A 19300-nucleotide genomic window follows, 5' to 3' on the forward strand; every position below is an offset into this window, starting at 1 on the left:
CCTGTTCTTTTATTTGGACATGCTCTACGATAGTGGCCTCTCCTGCCACACGCATGGCATTGCCCTTTAGGCATTCTCGGCTGCTCACGTACTGTTAAAACAGTTCGTGTCTCACCCATGCCTATGTCTTGGCATGCTCTCAAAAAATCTGTCAGGGTTCCTGTAGCTTTAATGGGAGCTAAGGCTCTTCTGGCCTGTTCATTAGCATTTAAAAAAGTAAGGTCCCTAATGAGAACCTTAGCTGCCTCTTCCTGAGGAATATGTCTTCGGACTTCTGTACTGAGCCTATCCACAAAGTCAGCAAAAGATTCATTTTGCTTTTGGATAATCTCTGTGTACAGGCTCTCAGAATCCTTCCCAGGTAGGGCTCTCCATGCCCTAGTGGCAGCACTGGCTATCTGGTTAAAAACCTGCTCTGTCGCTGTAATTTGCCTAGCAATAGGTTCAAATTCTCCTTGTCCTACCAATTGTTCAAAGGGCACATTGATTCCTGCCTGCCTGTTCTCGGAGGCCTGCAGGGAACATAGATCATGGAATTTCAGCTTCCAGGTCAAATAGTCACCTCCGCTGAGGGCGGACTCGGCTGCCAGGTACCAGTCAGCTGGGGTGAGTGTCTGCTGGGTCAGATTGCTGAGGAGCGCTAATGTGAATGGAGCGATTGCCCCGTTTTTTGATACGCTGCTTCTGAGCATTTTCAAGACCTTACAGTCTATGGGCTTATGCTGAGCAATGCGTCTGTTGGCATCCTCAGGGTCCTCTATATACCTGACTGGGAAAGCAGAAATGTCCTCCTTGCCTTTTTGAGTAGGCGAGATCGGCTCATTCCTGAGTGAACCAGGCTTAGAAACCTCAGGTGAGCACGGTGGGGGCGGGGTGGCCACGAGAGAGGCTCGTGAAGCCAACCTGTAGTCTGGGGGGGAGGGGAATGTGGAGGAGCCTGATTGTCTAAAGAGGGATACAGCTTTGGAGTTGCAAATGACTCCTTTGTATCACTCCCCTTAGAAGTATAGCCTGGGGCCTCTGGAGGATCCCTAGAGCATGCGGAACACTCTCCTTCCCCTCCCCCATCAGTCGCCTCAGGAGCAGTGGGTTTGAGATCCTGCTTTCTCTGTGGAATCTGTGGAGTTTCCTTCTCCCCTGCATTAGATGTTTGAATAGCCAAATCCTCTAGAATAGTTCTGATAATTGACCAGGTGTTAAATACCATTTTCCTGACTCTGTTACCTTCCTTTTGATAGTCTTTCAAGCTTTGACCGATCCGGTCCCATTGTGCAACCTCTAGCGTTCCCATAGACGGAAATCCTGGGAAAGCGTTTTGAATTACCTTTAGCAAGGCTTTGATCTGCGCTTTGGAGACCTTCCTACCTTCCTGTTCAACCAACGACATGAGGAGTCGTATGTAACCTGCATGGGAGGAAATGGTCAAGCCCATCTCTGAGAACTACTCACCTTCTATTGGCCAGACCCGAAGGGATCGTCCTCTCGCTCTGTTCCACCTAGCCTGAGAAATCCTTCGCATCTTGGGGCTAGCCCTCCCAACTGCTGTGAGAAACAAGGATAGAATGCCACAAGAAAGTACCAGGTTCGAGACTTGGCATGTTGGGCGCCAGATGAAGCCTCCCGGCCCGCAAGAGGTTTCAAGGAGAGAAGATAGAAACAGGATAGAAGTTTTAGATCCCGCGAAGGGCGTGAACGAGCCGACTTTAGAGATGTAAATAATTGAGTCAGTAATCAATTATTGATTTTCGGGAGCCACAGCCTGCCCCGACCACTGGTGGTTACTAATTCAGGCTATTCCCATCCAATGGTCTCAATTTAACACTGCACTGGTCAGAGGATAATGCTAGCTCAGTAGGAAAGGAGATCAGAAACTAAAGGAGGTAGATAATGCTAGGTATTAGCATTGGAAGAAAGAGAGAGAGAGGAAGGAAGGAAGGAAGGAAGGAAGGAAGGAAGGAAGGAAGGAAGGAAGGAAGGAAGGAACGAAGGAAGGAAGGAAGGAAGGCCTGGCCTAAAGACCAGGCCTCAGGGAGAAAGATAGAGAGGAGAGAGAAAGGGGAGAAGGTGCTCCTTTGCAAACCTGCCGGTGTCCTCCAAGTGGGCGGGCTGACTGTGACTTGCTCATTTTATTCTCTTTGATATACAAATGAGCTCAATACATATTGATCAGTTACATGATACCTCAATATATATGGATGAGTTACCTGGCGTATTGCCATTGGATAATTGCAACCTATGACAAGGTGAAGGTGGGGTTATTATACTCTGAGACAAAGGAAAGCAAGGTTTCGCGCATAAACTTCAGTCACGCTGGAAATAGAGCTCTTTGCCATACGCAGGATGGCCATGTGCTCACTCACAATCCTTGTCTCTCCATAATACCTATGGGCTGGACTGCTACACATTTTAAAATAGATAAATAAAATATTTTGAAAATACAAAATAACATGTTCAGGAAACTTCTGAAAATGTCAGGAATGCAAATTTCTCATTCAACAATTATAAATATTAATGTCAATCAAGAATTTCAAAAAACATACTAAAAAAGTATCCTTATTTTAATTTTATACATAAAGAAACTCAGAAGATTTAAATGATTTGTCTAGGGTCACTGAATTGAAAAGCATCAAAGTCAGGATAAGAACCCAGAGCTTAGTTTTAGAAAGTAAGAAATCCATTTAATTCACTTGTTACCCATAATTCCTAAGGCAAGACTATGTACATAACAACTCTTAATAATCTCTTGGAAGAATGAAAAGAATTATAAGGAAAATGGCCAAAAGGGTAAGTATCTCCAGATCAGAGAGATTCATTTTATCTTTGACTTCTTGGGGGGGGGGGGGGGAATTGTTGCTGAAGAATGTGACCAAGGAGACCTCAGCCTACTGGGGTGAAGGAAAATCATTTCTTGATTCTGATGAAAAGGTGGGTCACAGCCTCTCTGATCTCCTTTGTCTTCACCCCATAAACAATGGGATTGAGCATGGGAGGCATCACCACATAGAGGTTCGCAAATAGAATGTGTACATGGAGTGGAATATTGTGTCCAAAACGGTGAGTCAGTACACTGAAGACACATGGGAAGTAAAATGTGAGGATGACAAAAATGTGGGAGCCACAGGTACTGAGGGCCTTGTGTCTGGCATCCTGAGAGGGCATCCGAAAGATGGCACGGAGGATCAGGGTATAGGACACTGCAATGAGTACCAAATCAGTGATCCCTATAACCATGGGTACAGAGAAACCATACCATATATTGACAGTGATGTCAGCACAGGACAGTCGAGCCACCCCAATGTGCTCACAGTATGAATGGGGAATCACATTGGTCCTACAGAAGGGTAATCTCTTTAGCAGGAAAATGACAGGGAAGATGATGCAGAAGCTCCGAACAACAATGGCTAAAGCCATTCTCCCCACAACAGGCAATGTCAAAATTACTGAATATCTCAGTGGGTCACAAATAGCTACATATCGATCAAATGCCATGGCCAGCAAGATGGCTGATTCCCCTTCAAACATCACATGGACAAAGAAGACTTGAGCTACACAAGCATCAAAGGTGATGTCCCGGGAACAGAACCAGAAGATAGCCAAGGCTTTGGGTATAGTGGTAGTGGAGAGTAGAATGTCAGTGCCAGCCAACATGGAGAGAAACATGTACATGGGCTCATGGAGGCTGCGCTCAGTGACAATGACCAGAATCAGGACACTGTTCCCCAACACTGCAGTTGCATACATAAAGCAAAGGGGAATGGAAATCAACATGTGGTACCTCTCTAGGCCTGGGATGCCAAGCAGAACAAACACAGCAGGATGGAAGATGGTGTCATTGACATCCATCATGTTGGATTGTGGCTTCTCCTCCCTGAAACCAAAGGCAGACTGAAGAAGCAGCTGAGGAGCTTAATCCTGGTCCACCTCTTTGAAGAAGTCCTCCTCACCTATATTAGGGAAAAGGAGAGTGTGAGAAATGAAATAGGTTACTATGACCTGACTTAACTTCTGTTCTCTCAAAGTATGATTCAAAAATGAAAATTCAATAAATATTTGCAGGTCACAGTGATAGTTGTGAAAGACCCAAAGGCTCTCATTTGAGACAGACGGATACATAGCAAAACATGTGTGCTCCCCACAGAATTTTTATTTGTGTGTGATTAGCTAAATGCTCCATGAGCCACCCCGGCCTCATCCACATAAATCATTATAATAGCCTGATTACAAATCCACACTGGCTACCTAATTTTAAGCCCCTCCATTTGATTTCCAAGACCCTCTGAAATCTGGTCCCACACTACTACTCTCCACTTCCAGACACATCATGCTTATTCTTCCTTCAGGTCTACATTTCTCCTGTTTAAACACACACACACACACACACACACATACACACACACACACACACACACACACACAGAAAGAGAGAGAGAGAGAGAGAGAGAGAGAGAGAGAGAGAGAGAGAGAGAGAAAGATTAGCCCAATCCTACATGCTCTATGAAGCATGCTCAGTTAACTCCAGACTTATCTCTCCTCTTTTGGATTATGCGTATCATATTTATCCTGCACATTCATGAAGCTTAGTTATATTAAACATATTATTTCACTGTATCACTCCCCATTTCAGATGGGCAGAGAGAACCATGAAGATGGTGACTGAGTCATATTTTCTCTGTATCCACTTCCTTACACCTTACACCTGACCAAGGTTTAGCACAATTTGGATATACAGACGATGAGCAGCAAATTCTTATGAGATTATCTTCCTCGCTGAGTATCATAAACAATATCATACAGAATCATAACCTCTTGTGTAAGAAAATTGACTCTATTATCGCGTAAGACCATCACTCTCCAAAGATGAAGCCTTGGAGTCCAGGTTAGGTTTTCTCTCATCTGAGAATCAAAAACAAACCTTCCTCAAAATCCTCCTCAAGCAAGATTCCAGCTCAGGTTTTTATGACTTCAGGTCTTACACTTACCCTACTCTACCACCTAGACACAGGAAGAGACTTAAGAATCATATGCTAATACATTCTTGAATCTACAGACATAAAGAAGTTTGTTGGGGGGGAGGGGGGAATAAAGAGGAGGGGAAAAGAAATTGAAGGATAAAATTTACTGGAATGATTCCATTTAGGAGCAAGAACAATTTTTTTACACACACTAAACTGACCAAATGTTTGATTAATTATTTAATCCATAGGATCCAATGAGGACAGAGAAGGAATGCTCATAGAAAAGGCAAAGTCATGGTAATTAAAATGTATGTATTTTTTAATCTAAGAGCCAAGAGCTAAAAAGAGAGCTCAGAGACACAATTGTCACTAAAGCCAAGGAAGGACAAAGTATCCAGAAGTAAGAGAATGATACTGTCAATGTATCAGCATTAAATTGTTCACAAAGGTCAAAGAGAGTGAGGACTAATAAAAAGCCATGAGTGCATTAGGATTTATTAATAGACATCTGTTATTAGGAAGCCATTCATTTCTTGTAAAGAAGAGCCTCCATAGATTGCTGAGGGCAACAACCATGTTACAAGGCTTTTCCTCCTTGACAGCAAAGGCAGACTTAGGAAGGGAGGACTGCTCCCCTTTATATCCCAGGGTTTAGCACAGTACCTACCTCCTAGTAAGTACTTCATGAATGTTTATTGACAATGAAGAAGAAAATTAAGCCATAATGATTAAAGAAAATGTTTACAAACTTGAGGGCTAAAAGAGATACAGCCCTGTCACTTCACAAGGGAGGAAGCTGAGACCCAGAGAGGGGAACTGACTTGCTCAAAGTTCCAAAGGTTTTCCATGTCAGAACAGCATCCAGCCTGTCTAATGATTCCAAATCCTAAAGTCTTTCCAAGAAAGTATGGAGGCAGCAAATATGGGATGCTCTTGCAAGAATTACAGCAGGGAAGGGAAAGAGAAAAATCAGACAAAAATAAGGGAATAAAATATCTGATGAAAACTTATTTGAGGTTTTGTGTAGGACTCAGGAGATTGAAGGCATAAGTAAAGGGGATGTTAGAGAAGGAGAGACTATATATATCTGAAAATAAAAAAGATAAGACATGGGGTCAAAAAGAAGGAGGGGATTGGATCAAGGACACAGGTAGAAAGGTTAGTAAAACAAAGCATATCTAATTCTAGCTCAGAGGCAAGAGAGAAGAATAGGGATTGTAAAGATACAGAGAAATGCTGGTGTGAAGATGAGAGATATGATGTGAACTCCATCTCTCACTCAAATAAAAGTCAGGGTCCAGTACTAAAATAAAGCAGGTATAAGCATAGAGATTGAAGATTAAGGAAAATAAATGAATAAGAGATGATTAAAAATAAAACCTTCCAAACTAGCACTGAGCTTCATTCTCTTTCTTTTCTCCCTAAGTCTCCTCAAGGATCATTTTCCCAGCTCTAAGGTCCCACTCCTTATACTCCAAATCCTAATGCAATGTCCTTTCATACCTACCCCCCAACAGGAATTTTCTTCTTAGAGGTTGACCTGAAGGTGAAAAGAGGCAACAATGAGAAGCTAAATAAGCTGATGGGAGAGAGGAAGAAGAGTAGAAGGAGAATAAAAAATCATGGAAGAGGGAGGGGAAAGATATGGCCCTTGGATATTGCTAAGAGGGAAATTGCTATCCCCTCTGGGTATGGGAGTTAAGGGACATACCTTAGGCTCAGAAACTAGAAAATGTCAAGCCTCTTCCTTCTCCTTGGAGCTGCTACTTCTGGAAACACTTCTAAGTATAAGGCCAGGGAGAGGAGAGCAATATGGTGACAGCCACTTCCTTAACTCTAAAGATGGATTTCTTGGTTAAATCACAAATAGAGATATAAAAACCAGCACCAGGTATTTTGCACTTCGGAGTGATAGACAATTAGTCCACATAACGAAATGAGGAAATCAGATATTACTTCAGATAGACATAATAATGATGAAGATGGACAATTTCTTTGCTTTGAATACAACAGATATTCACAATACAGAATTCACCCTCTCCTTGGCTTAACTCATTTCTTCCAGGAATCCCTATTGGTTCTCAAATAAAATATAAATTCTGCTGGCATTTAGAGGACTTTACATTATGACTGCAGTTTCGCTTTCAAGAATGAGTCCCCATACTGCCCATCCCTTCTCTGTTCCAACTAAAATGGGATACTTGCTATTCCCCAAAGATAAGATCTCATCTTGTGATTCCTTCTTCCATTCATGGCTTCATGAAAGTTAAAGCCCATTCCTTGGAACAGTTCCCTCCTCACCTCCTGAAATCTGTCCTTTAAGGCTCAACTCAGCGATCATCTTGCTCATGAGACCTTTTCTTACTCTTCCTTTCACCACCCCACACTATTCAATATATTATTTCTCATTTCATAGTCTTATTCCCAGAATATACCATAAAATGCCCTGCTAAAGAAGATATTTAATAAATGCTTTGTACCTGTCTTCCCTTCCAGGATCCACACTGAACAAAGCAAACACTTTGGCAGAAACTACTGAAAGACTGGCCTAGGTAAGCAGGAGTCAGAAAGGTTTTCCTTTCTGATAGCCTGAGCATCTAAACTACATACTGAAGACTGCTCTGAGGATCCTGAGACTTGCACAGAAGGTTCAGTGAATTAGTAAGTAAATGAATAAATAAAATGAAAGATATATTTATTAGGCACCTACTGGGGAAGCCACTATAACCATGTAGGATGGCGAAATTCCTAGTGGGAAAGAGTAATTTAGCATCACCAAGCAAAGAGTGAGAGCCTGGGAAAAGGAATGTGTGAACAAATGAATGATTTAGTAAATGCTTCCTATGTATAAAGAACTGTGTTAAAGACTGAAGATAAAAATAGAAAGTCCAAAGAGTCCCTACCATCGGGGAGATGGCATTCTATTAGGTGAATATAAGCCATATAAGAGATTGTAAATCAAATAGAAAATTATATAAGTACATAGTATATTCTATAGTACATGGGATGCTCTATAGTCCTTGATAGCAAAATTGATGGAAATCTCTATTCTCTGAAGTCAATTACACTTTACATTTTTCAATCCAAGTCTGATGTTGAACCATCACTTCACAGCTAAAGATTTTGATGGTGAGAACTTTCTTTCCCAAGTCTCCTTTCATGGTGGCTATCAACAAAAGCATAGGCTGATGCTAAGAATTCCTAAAAAGTACTGCAACTTAATCAACAGTTTTCCTCCAAAAAGGCCTGAATTTAAGTGCTGCCTCTGACACACACTGGCATAGTGGGGAAATTATTTAACTTCTCAGCACTCTAGGCAGTGTCCTAAGAATAGAAGACTCAGACAAGGTATTGAGATGTATTATTACAGGGTCTTTCCTCACCAATGAGTTCTCTATGCCAATCAAATCATAAGTCCAGTCTGTAACCTGTACCAAAGATATCCTAGTGAACATGGCATATGCAAGACAATGGAGAAATAGAAGAACATTCCACAATGTAGTTTAAAGACTGGGTCAATCCATAGATCTATAAAATAGCACAATACAATGCATGGGGCCCTACAAAGACAATGGACATTATATATGCCTATTATCTATTGCACAGGTAGATGAACTCCCTGTTGCAAAAGATTGCCAGCTAGATCTTGTTTATCACTTACAAAAACACTTTCCATGCTAGTTAATTGCACAGAATAGGAGTCTGACAGAAAGAAACTGAGTGTTGATACTATAAGGAAGAGAGAGATGCCAGCCAGATTGACAGATGGACTGGAGAAGCAGCAGGGGGAAGGGATGAGAATGCTGTGAGTTCAGGAGGAGGGACTTCCAAGCTGGGAAGTGAAGAGGGAAGGTGTTTTTCTGGTAGCAGAAACCAAGAGCCCATCCAGCTGAGACCTGTCTGCCTTCTGGAACCCCAAAAATACCTCCACTAAAACTCTACTACAATAACTACATCTCTTCTCAAAAAAAAAAAAAAGGATTTAGTTTGAACTCTTTTTGGCCAGAGCCAACTAGATCCTCCCTGTTGGGTCTCTTTTCCCCATACTTTGGTTTTGTTTTGTTTTTTAATTGCATCACAAGTTCTAGTTAACTTTAAGAATAAGTTTAAGAAGCAGTTGGCGAGAGGTGAGGTCAGGGGACAAAAGCCTCTGGCCTCCAGACTTTGAAAAGTCAATCTGCTAGGGGAACAACTTGTTGGACTCCCCGTCACTTTCTTTCCATTTCCCCTCTCATACCTTAGCCATTGCCTACTGCAAATAACCTCAATAAATCCCTTTGAAAACATTTATACTTTGGGTTTGGGTTTGTCTCAGAGAACAAGCAAGGAGATTAGGTTTTCACAAGGAAGGGGTTAAATCCAATTCCAGAGACTCAGTATTTTTGACCAAGGAAGCTATCATTCTTTCCTTGGTAGTTGGTCATATCTAAACCACGGGGGACTGGCAGTTGATGCACCCTTGGGAGGTGGGAATTTACAAGAGGTCATTTTACAAGGGACAGTTCTGATCTCAGGGGCTGTAACTCCTCTGAGGGAGATAAAATGGCTCTCTTCATTGATCAAACCCCTCTCCTGTCTCCAGTCCTCCATCTTCCAAATAACATCCCTGTGGACTTATCCCCTTTTCAAGGAGACAGGACCTGGCTTACCTCTTCCATAAGTAATAGAGGAAAAACCCAATCCTTTCAGCCTTCTTTCCCCTCTCTCCTCTCCCTCCTTCCACTCATCTCCTCTATTACATTTGGCACCCCAGATTGGGTAGGAGAAGAACCACCATTTTCTGTTAGTGACAGTTAGGAGAGACGGGGGTGGGGGGGTAGCCATCTTGAAGACACAGAAAAATCCTGTCAGCAGCACTGACTACTGGAAAAAGATAACTCAACTGAGTGTCCCATCCTGAGACTGACCTCAGACAGAGACAGAGCTGGACCAATGATAGTATCTTTCAAGTCTGGCATTTCAATTCAGGAGAATACTAGAGAATAGCAACCATACTTTATATATATATATATATATATATATATATATATATATAGAGAGAGAGAGAGAGAGAGAGAGAGAGAGAGAGAGAGAGTTATATGTATGTGTGTGTGTGTGTGTGTGTGTGTGTGTGTGTATACACAAGTCAAGCCTTGCCTGACAACTTATTCAAGGATTCCCAGGAAGGGGCAAGAGAAATGAAAGAAAAGAAGAGAGAACAAATCAGGGGTCAGAAGGACAGAGATAACTGGAATCTATTAAGGCAAATGTATTGAAAGTTACATCTGTTTTTATAGGGGGAGAAAGCAAGCTAAACCTAACACAAGTTTCCATTTATACAATAAAGATAAATGATTGATAAAGTGGTACAATGTAATCTATTTACCTCATCATTTCTTATTTTTTCTTTTTTTTAAACCCTTACCTTCCATCTGTATGTGTATGGGGTACTCAGGGAGGGGTAGTATCTCTGGTATGGAGGGCTTGTCATGCCCTCCTAGGGCAGCTCTCCAGCCTCTGACCCCCACCCGACACCCAACTCTCACTTGTGGCTCCCAGTAGCTGCTAGCATGCGGCAGTGGCCACACCCCGGGCAACGGCTTCGACAGGCCGGCTAAACCTTGTGAGGGTAGCCATCGGGTCGTCGACCCCTGGTGAAGCAGGGCTTTGCTCACCCAGCATGTGAAGACTGTTTCGGCAGAACAGGTGGAAGAAACCAACAAGAAGGCTCAACGGCTGAGATGGTGACACAGCAAAGCACTGTGGAGTGCTTAGGGCGTGTTGGAGCACAAAGGACAACATGGCCATCCAATGCAGCAGAGGAAGTCTCCAGGTGTAATGACTTTTCGTGCCATTTGACCCAGGCTTCCAATGCTGAGAGAGTGGGACTGTCTCTGTGCAACGACTTCTCCACTTAAGTCTTCACGCACAAGTGTCTTTGTGCACAAAAACGCACAAAGACAATCATCATCCTCTGTTACCAAGAGACTACTACTACTACCTTCAATCTTGGAATCAATACTGTGTATTGGCTCCAAGGCAGAAGAGTAGTAAGGGCTAGGCAATGGGGGTTAAGTGACTTGCCCAGGGTCACATACTTGGGAAGTATCTGAGGCCAGATCTGAACTGAGGACCTCCCATCTCTAGGTCTGGCTCTCAATCCACTGAGTGACCCAGCTGTCCCCTACCTCATCATTTCTTAAAACATAGCAATAATCCATTATATTCACATACAACAATTTGCTAAACCATTCCCGAGTTGATGGATATCTGCTTTGTTTCTAGTTCTTTGCTATCACAAAAAGTGTTATTAAAAAACTTTTGGTGTACATGAAAACAGTTTTATCAATGAACTCCTTCGGGAGTTATAAATATAGTAACATAATCTCTGGTTCAAATAGTATAATCATTTAGTTATTTTATTTTAATAACTATAAATGCTTCATTTTATATTCACTAAATATTCACTCACTTTATTTTCATAACTCTGAATATAATAGTTATTTTCATAACTACAACTTGAAAAATGGTTGTACTAATTCACAGCTTTATATACCAGTGTGCCTATCTTCCCACACATTCACCAACATTTACTATTCTTATCTTTTTCATCTTCATCAAATTACAAGATGGGAATTAAAAGTAGGGTTTTTCATTTGTATTTCCCTTATTACAAGTGATTTGGAACATTCTTTCTTATGATTTTAATACTTGGAAATTCTTTTGATGGCTCTGTGCCTGTCCTTTGGGGATATTGGGGAATGGCTTTGGTCATATAAATAACATGTCTGTGCATAAATACATACATATAGATATATACCTGTTAATGTATTATAAATGCAAAGCCAAGATGGAAAAGGAAGGAGTACAGAGAGCACCCCACCAAAAATAAATCTTCCAAATACATAGAAAATGCATCAAAACAGAATCCTGACAGGGAAATAGATGATATTCAAGCATTCCTGAAGAAAATATCTGAGTTGAATAGAAAAAGTGACTTTCAAAGTCTTCAAGACTCAAAAGAAGTATCAAAAGGTAAACATGAAAAATCATGAGACAATAAAGTTGAAGTGTTTCTATTCCTATATAGCAATATGATACATGTAACACAATGGTAATAAATCTTAAGAACATGAAAACTTAACTCATGAAAAAACAGCAGGAGGCACTAATTAAATATTTATGTGAGAGGCAGCAAGGTAGTACAGTGGATAGAATGCCTGGCCTGGAGTCAGGAAAACTTGGGTTCAAAACTGGTCTCAGATAAACTCTAGCTGTGGGACACTTGACAAGTCACTTAACTCCAATTGCTTAGGTTGCCATAAAAATGATTCATTTTCTTTCTCTCCCCTCTTCCTCTCCACCCCCGACCCCCAAGCTGACAAGCAATTCCTCTGGGTTATACAAATGTTATCACTTCATACCTATTTCCATATTGTTCATTTTTGCAATAAAGCAATCTTTCAAAACCACAACCCCAAACGCGGTACCCATATAAAAAAGTGATAAGTGATGTGTTTTTCTTCTGTGTTTCTATGGATAGCATTCTTTCTCATATGTCCCTCAGGATTGTCATGGATTATTGCATCACTACTAGTAGTAAAGTCCATTATATTGAATCTTTCCACAATTTTTCACTTTCTGTGTACAATGTTCTCTTGGTTCTGTTCATTTCACTCTGTAACAGGTTATAGAGGTTCTTCCAGTTCATAGATGGAGGTGAAACATTTTTTAAAGAAACCCATAAATAAAATTTTAAAATACCTTAACAAGAAGATTCCAAAAAGAATGAAAAATATCTGAAATTGTTTTATTATCAAAATATTAAATCAGGAATAGCAATGAAAATGCCAGTAACTGATATTTATATAGTATTTTTAAAGTTGGTAAAGCATTTAACACAACCACTTTTAAGTTCACAACACCATGTGGGTAGGAACTTTAACTCTTTTTATCTTTCTTTTACAAATGAGGAAAATTGAGATTCAGAGAAGTTGAGTAACTACAAACAATGCCATCCCTCCAAAGGAAGATTCAAGAAAAGAACAGGAACTATGATCCATATCTCAAAAGGGTCATAGGATCATTGATTTAGAAAAGGAAGGGACCTTAGACACTAACCCTTTCCTTGTATATATAAAGAAATTGAGACCCAAAGAGATTAACTGACTTATTCAGAGTCATATTGCTAATGCTTAAGTGGGAAAAGATTTTAACCCATTCATATCATTCTGACTCTATCTGGAATACCATATTCCTCTTTTTTATTTTCCCTCTTTTATATTTGTTTGCAATACCTCTGTGGCATAACATATGAGCAGTTTTGGGTAAGGAATAATGAAAGAGAGAGAGAGACAGAGACAGAGACAGAGACAGAGAGAGAAAGAGAACACAAAAAAGCAAGAAAAAATGTTCCCTTATGAATTTCCACATTAAGACATTTGACACATACATATTCAATATTGGTATTGATTTGAAAGCTATAATTCTTTCAAAATATATCATTTTGTTTATATTTTTATGAGTTTTGAATGCTAATTTTTGCCTTGATTTTCATTATTACAATTCACGAATTTGGGGATTCACTTGATGCAGAGGCAATTTTTTTCACCTCCTCATTTTTATTTTGTATATGTTTTTTAATATGTTATTTATAGGCTACATATTCTTGTATACAAAAATTATATGGCTTTGTTTCATTGTCCTTTCTCACTTTTTCACTTTCTTGCATTGTTTAATCCATTACATTAGAAATAATGAGTAGGACTTACACTTTCTCTCATTTGTCTCTAATATATTTTACAAAATATGATTTTCTTCTCTTCATTTATAAACTGAGTAATTTGTCTGCTTTGGTTATTCTAGCTTAACTTATTTTTAAATGTCTCTATTACCACCAAATCTCTTCTTCTCATTCTTAAGACCCTTCCCCCATTTCCTGGAAGTTTTGCTTATTAGTGCTTTTTTCTTTCATGCAGTACTCCACTTACTGAATTCTTACTCCCTTTTTCTTCTCATTTAATAGTTGAGTAAATTCTTTCCTCTGCTTTTCCCCTTCATCTTTGTTATATTTTTAAATCTTATTTCCTATGCCTTTTTTCTAGAAAGAATTTCTTTCCTTTGGTCTCTTCATTATTTATTTTAATTTCTGCCTATTCAAAACTTGTGGCTTTTGATTTATGGCCTTTATGCTTACTTCCTCCTTCTTTATCCATAAAGCCTGTCTAGAACAATATTCAAATAACCAAGTCAATATATTATGTCATTGATTTGACTCCCAATGTAGCACATTAGCTGTCATTATGTATCATTTTCACATTTATATATCATTCTTCATTTTTCCTGGTATATTTCTTTGATGACATCTTTTGTTTTACTTCATAATTTTTCATAACATATTGGAAATGAAAACTAGCTAATGAGACCCTAGCTGCTTTGAGCAAATGCATCAGGTTCTACAAATGCAATCCCCATAGGTTATAAATAAACAAAGACATATTCTGTCCATTTGTAACTCTTTTTCCATCACTGATAGCTTGCCTTTATCAGAAACAGGCTTTCTAGCCACTTCACGCTCACAGGCAGGACTAGCGATTACCAGAAGGTACTCCACAAAGATGAAGACCAGAAGCTAACAATAGCAAGAAACTAAGTAGTCACAAGACCAGTAGAGGACTGCAAAAGACCAATGAAGTGAATGAAAGATGAGATGACTGAGGAACAAAGCCCTGAGCTTCCAATAATTTCCATTTATTAAGCAATGCATGCATATTGTCTAACAAATAGGGATCAGATCCCTTCCTCAGCTTATGACTAGGCACTAAATACAAAAGGAAAACAAACTTCTTATACATTGAAAACAATTAATCAAATAATTCTGATTAATTAAAAGAAACAATTAACCAAGATGCAGCATTAGGTAATCTGATTTCTAATTGGAAGAAAGATTAGGGACTTTTCAACTTGGAAGGGGGAAATAAAATTGATACAGTCTCTTAAATACAGAAAAAAGGTAAGAAGTGTCCCAATCCCTCTAAATGACTGTAAACAACCAAAAGAACATGGAAACAATAATTGATTGATCAGTACAGGGACAGTTTTCAGATAGGATTTAGAGATTGCTTGAGATGTACAACAATCAGATAATCTCTTGCATCAATATTTGGATCTGACTTATTTTCAGATCAGCATAAATTAGATCCTTAGACTCTAAACAACAAGTAAAGATGGTCCAGGTTTCTAGCGATACAGTAGCGCTAGATTCAAATAATGCAATATCATTTTCTCCCAGACCCTACAATTGAGTAAAATTTTCTGCAAAGACAGAAATTAGACTAGACTCTGAATAGAGTAAGAAATAGAAACTAAGTTAGCTCCAGAATTAAGTCATAAAATAGTCAGTATGATTCATTCAATTCATTCAGTTATTCATTTGACGTCCTAATCCTCACAATTCCTTCACCAATAACAATTCCACTTTGAGAATTAGCAGTTGATAATCAATATAGATTGGTTACATGCTCAAAGGAATCCACCTGAATCAAGGTGAAGGCAAGATCCAAAATAATGAGTTTAATTCACTATGTTGTAAACATTCTAAGAAAGATTAAGAAAATCAGTTAACACATTGCCAAATACGTTTTAATAGATGATATAATATATCCATAATGTTAATGACTATGAAACATTTATTACAGCAAGCACAGAAAAGGATTAATTTATTGGCATTTTTATTTTAAAATATACAAATAAATGTTTTGAAAAAACAGGATAAAATTATATGGAGACTTCTGAAAATCCCCAGAAATCCAAAATTCTCATTCCACAATAAAAATATTAATATCAATCAAGAATTCAGAAACACTTACAAAAACAGTATCTTTATCTCATTTTTATACATAAAGAAACTCAGAGGATTTAAATTATTTGTCTAGGGTCACTGAATTGGAAAACATCAAAGTTAGGAAATGAACACAGACCATAATTTTAGAAAGTAAGGAATCCATTTAATTCACTTGTTACCCATAATTCCTAAACCACTGTGCAGAATAACTCTTAATATTCTCTTGGAAGAATGAAAAGAAATACAAGAAAAATGTCCCAAAGGGTAGGTACCTCCAGATCAGAGAGTTTCATTCTAACCTTGACTTCTTAGAGGGGAAAATTCCTGCTGAAGGTGACCAAAGAGACCTCAGCCTACTGGGGTGAAGGAAAATCATTTCTTGATTCTGATAAAAAGGTGGGTCACAGCTTCTCTGATCTCCTTTGTCTTCACCCCATAAACAATAGGGTTGAGCATGGGAGGTATCACCACATAGAGGTTCGCAAATAGGATGTGTGCATGACGTGGGAAGTTGTGTCCAAAACGGTGAGTCAGTACACTGAAGAAACATGGGAAGTAAAATATGAAGATGACACAAAGGTGAGAGCCACAGGTACTGAGGGCCTTGTGTCTGGCATCCTGAGAGGGCATCCGAAAGATGGCACGGAGGATCAGGGTATAGGACACTGCAATGAGTACCAAATCAGTAATCACCATAACAATGGGGACAGAGAAACCATACCATATATTGACAGTGATGTCAGCACAGGACAGTCGAGCCACCCCAATGTGCTCACAGTATGAATGGGGAATCACATTGGTCCTACAGAAGGGTAATCTCTTTAGCAGGAAAATGACAGGGAAGATGATGCAGAAGCTCCGAACAACAATGGCTAAAGCCATTCTCCCCACAACAGGCAATGTCAAAATCATTGAATATCTCAGTGGGTCACAAATAGCTACATAACGATCAAATGCCATGGCCAGCAAGATGGCTGATTCCCCTGCAAACATCACATGGACAAAGAAGACTTGAGTCACACAAGCATCAAAGGTGATGTCCCGGGAACAGAACCAGAAGATGGCCAAAGCTTTGGGTATAGTGGTAGTGGAGAGTAGAATGTCAGTGCCAGCCAACATGGAGAGAAACATGTACATGGGCTCATGGAGGCTGCGCTCAGTGACAATGACCAGAATCAGGACACTGTTCCCCAACACTGCAGTTGCATACATAAAGCAAAGGGGAATGGAAATCAACATGTGGTACCTCTCTAGGCCTGGGATGCCAAGCAGAACAAACACAGCAGGATGGAAGATGGTGTCATTGACATCCATCATGTTGGATTGTGGCTTCTCCTCCCTGAAACGTAAGGTAGACTGAAGAAGCAGCTGAGGAGCTTAATCCTGGTACACTTCTGTGAAGAAGTCCTCCTCACCTGTGTTAGGGAAAAGGAGAGTGCAAGAAATGAAATAGGTTATTATGACCTGATTTAATTTCTGTTATCTCAAAGTGGAATTCAAAAATGAAAATTCAATAAGTATTTGCAGGTCACAGTGATAGTTGTGAAAGAAGCAAAGGAAGTCATTTGAGACAGAGGGATACATAGCAAAAGAGGTGTGCTCCCCACAGAACTCTCAATTGTATGTGATTATCAAAATGCTCCATGAACCACCCTGGTCTCATTTACATAAATCATTATTTTAGTACCCTAATCACAAATCCAAACTGGCTACCTAATTTTAAACCCCTACATTTGATTTACAAGACCCTCTGCAATCTGGTCCCACATGACTACTCTCCACTTCCAGATACATCATGCTTATTCTTCTCTCAGGTCTATATTTCTCCTGTTACACACACACAGAAAGACAGACAGACAGACAGACAGAGACAGACAGAGAGACAGAGAGACAGAGACAGAGACAGAGAGAAAACTCCCTACCCTCACCTCTTTGTTTATTCAAAGTTCTCTTACACTTTATATATTAGCCCAATCCTACATTCTCTATGAAGCATGCTCAGTTAACTCCAGACTTATCTCTCCTCTTTCGGATTATGCTTATCATATTTATCCTGCACATTCATGAAGCTCAGTTACATTAAACATATTATTTCACTGTATCACTCCCCATTTCAGATGGGCAGAGAGAACCATGAAGATGGTGACTGAGTCATATTTTCTCTGTATCCACTTCCTTACACCTTACACCTGACCAAGGTTTAGCACAATTTGGATATATAGAAGATGAGCAGCAAATTCTTATGAGATTATCTTCCTCGCTGAGTATCATAAACAATATCATACAGAATCATAACCTCTTGTGTGAGAAAATTGACTTTCTTATTGCGTAAGACCATCAGTGTCCAAAGATGAAGCCTTGGAGTCCAGGTTAGGCTTTCTCTCGTCTGAGAATCAAAAACAAACCTTCCTCAATATCCTCCTCAAGCAAGATTCCAGCACAGATTTTTATGACTTCAAGTCTTACACTTACCCTACTCTATCATCTAGACACAGAAAGAATCATATGCTAAGACATTCTTGAATCCACAGACATAAATAAGTTTACCAGGAGGAAGTGAATAAAGAGGGAAAAAAAAGAAATCCAACGATAAAATGTACTGGAATGATTCCATTTAGGAACAAGAACAATTGTTTTACACATACTTAACTGACTAGATGCTTGATTAATTATTTAATCCATAGGATCCAATGAGGGCAGAGAAGGAATGCTCATAGAAAAGGCAAAGTCGTGGTAATTAAAATGTATGTATTTTTAAATCTAAGAGCCAAGAGCTAAAAAGAGAGCTCAAAGACACAATTTTCAGTAAATCCAAGGAAGGACAAAGTATCCAGAAATAAGAGAATGATACTGTCAACATATCAGCATTAAATTGTTCACAAAGGTCAAAGAGAGTGAGGACTAATAAGAAACCATGATTTCATTAGGATTAATTAATAGACATCTGTTATTAGGAAGCCATTCATTCCTTGTAAAGAAGAGCCTCCATAGATTGTTGAGGACAACAACCATATTACAAAGATGTTCCTTCTTGACAGGAAAGGCAGAGTAGAAAGAAGGATTGCTCCCCTTTATATCCTAGGGTATAGTACTAGCTACTAGTAAGAACTTCATGAATGTTTATTGACAATGAAGAAGAAAATTAAGCCATAATGATTAAAGAAAATGTTCACGAACTTGAGGGCTAAAAAGAGAATTAAGCCATTATGTAATACAGACCAGTCACTTTACAAGTAAGGAAGCTGAGACCCAGAGAGGGGAACTGACTTGCTCAAAGTTCCAAAGGTTTTCCATGTCAGAACAGCATCTGGTCAGTCTTCTGATTCCAAATCCTACAATCTTTCCAAGAAAGTATGGAGGCAGCAAATATGGGATGCTCTTGCAAGAATTACAGCAGGGATTGTGCTAAAAGGAAAAATAAAGTGGAGGAGTTCCATGGAGACTGGAACAACCTCCAGGAAGTGATGCAGAGTGAGAGGAGCTCTCTCCAGGAGAACATTGTACACAGAGACTAATACACTGT

The 19300-nt window shown here is 39.5% G+C and overlaps 3 protein-coding genes across 4 annotated transcripts in view; all 3 read right to left on the reverse strand.

Moving 5' to 3' along the window:
* Positions 1 to 10493, reverse strand: part of LOC100024663 (olfactory receptor 52B2-like) — a 66325-nt gene extending 55832 nt beyond the window's left edge. The window contains exon 1 of one of the 2 annotated variants that reach the window (XM_056795087.1): positions 10360 to 10493. In XM_056795087.1, the coding sequence (XP_056651065.1) occupies positions 10360 to 10425 (66 nt within the window). In that variant the 5' untranslated portion in view covers positions 10426 to 10493. Of the gene's footprint in view, positions 1 to 9604; positions 9857 to 10359 lie in introns of those variants that run through there. The other variant, XM_016422058.2, reaches the window with a different exon arrangement.
* LOC107649036 (olfactory receptor 52B2-like) lies at positions 2902 to 3849 on the reverse strand. The gene has a single exon (XM_056825867.1). It carries the CDS (start codon positions 3844 to 3846, stop codon positions 2902 to 2904), a length of 945 nt encoding a protein of 314 aa, XP_056681845.1. The 5' UTR covers positions 3847 to 3849.
* Positions 10494 to 16149: 5656 nt separating the features above from the next.
* On the reverse strand, positions 16150 to 17097 carry LOC100024707 (olfactory receptor 52B2-like). The gene has a single exon (XM_001375855.4). The coding sequence runs from the start codon at positions 17092 to 17094 to the stop codon at positions 16150 to 16152; it is 945 nt and encodes a 314-aa protein (XP_001375892.2). The 5' UTR covers positions 17095 to 17097.
* Between the last annotated feature and the right edge of the window lie 2203 nt (positions 17098 to 19300).

This window comes from Monodelphis domestica, chromosome 4 (genome assembly GCF_027887165.1).
Source record: "Monodelphis domestica isolate mMonDom1 chromosome 4, mMonDom1.pri, whole genome shotgun sequence".
Lineage (NCBI taxonomy): Eukaryota > Metazoa > Chordata > Mammalia > Didelphimorphia > Didelphidae > Monodelphis > Monodelphis domestica.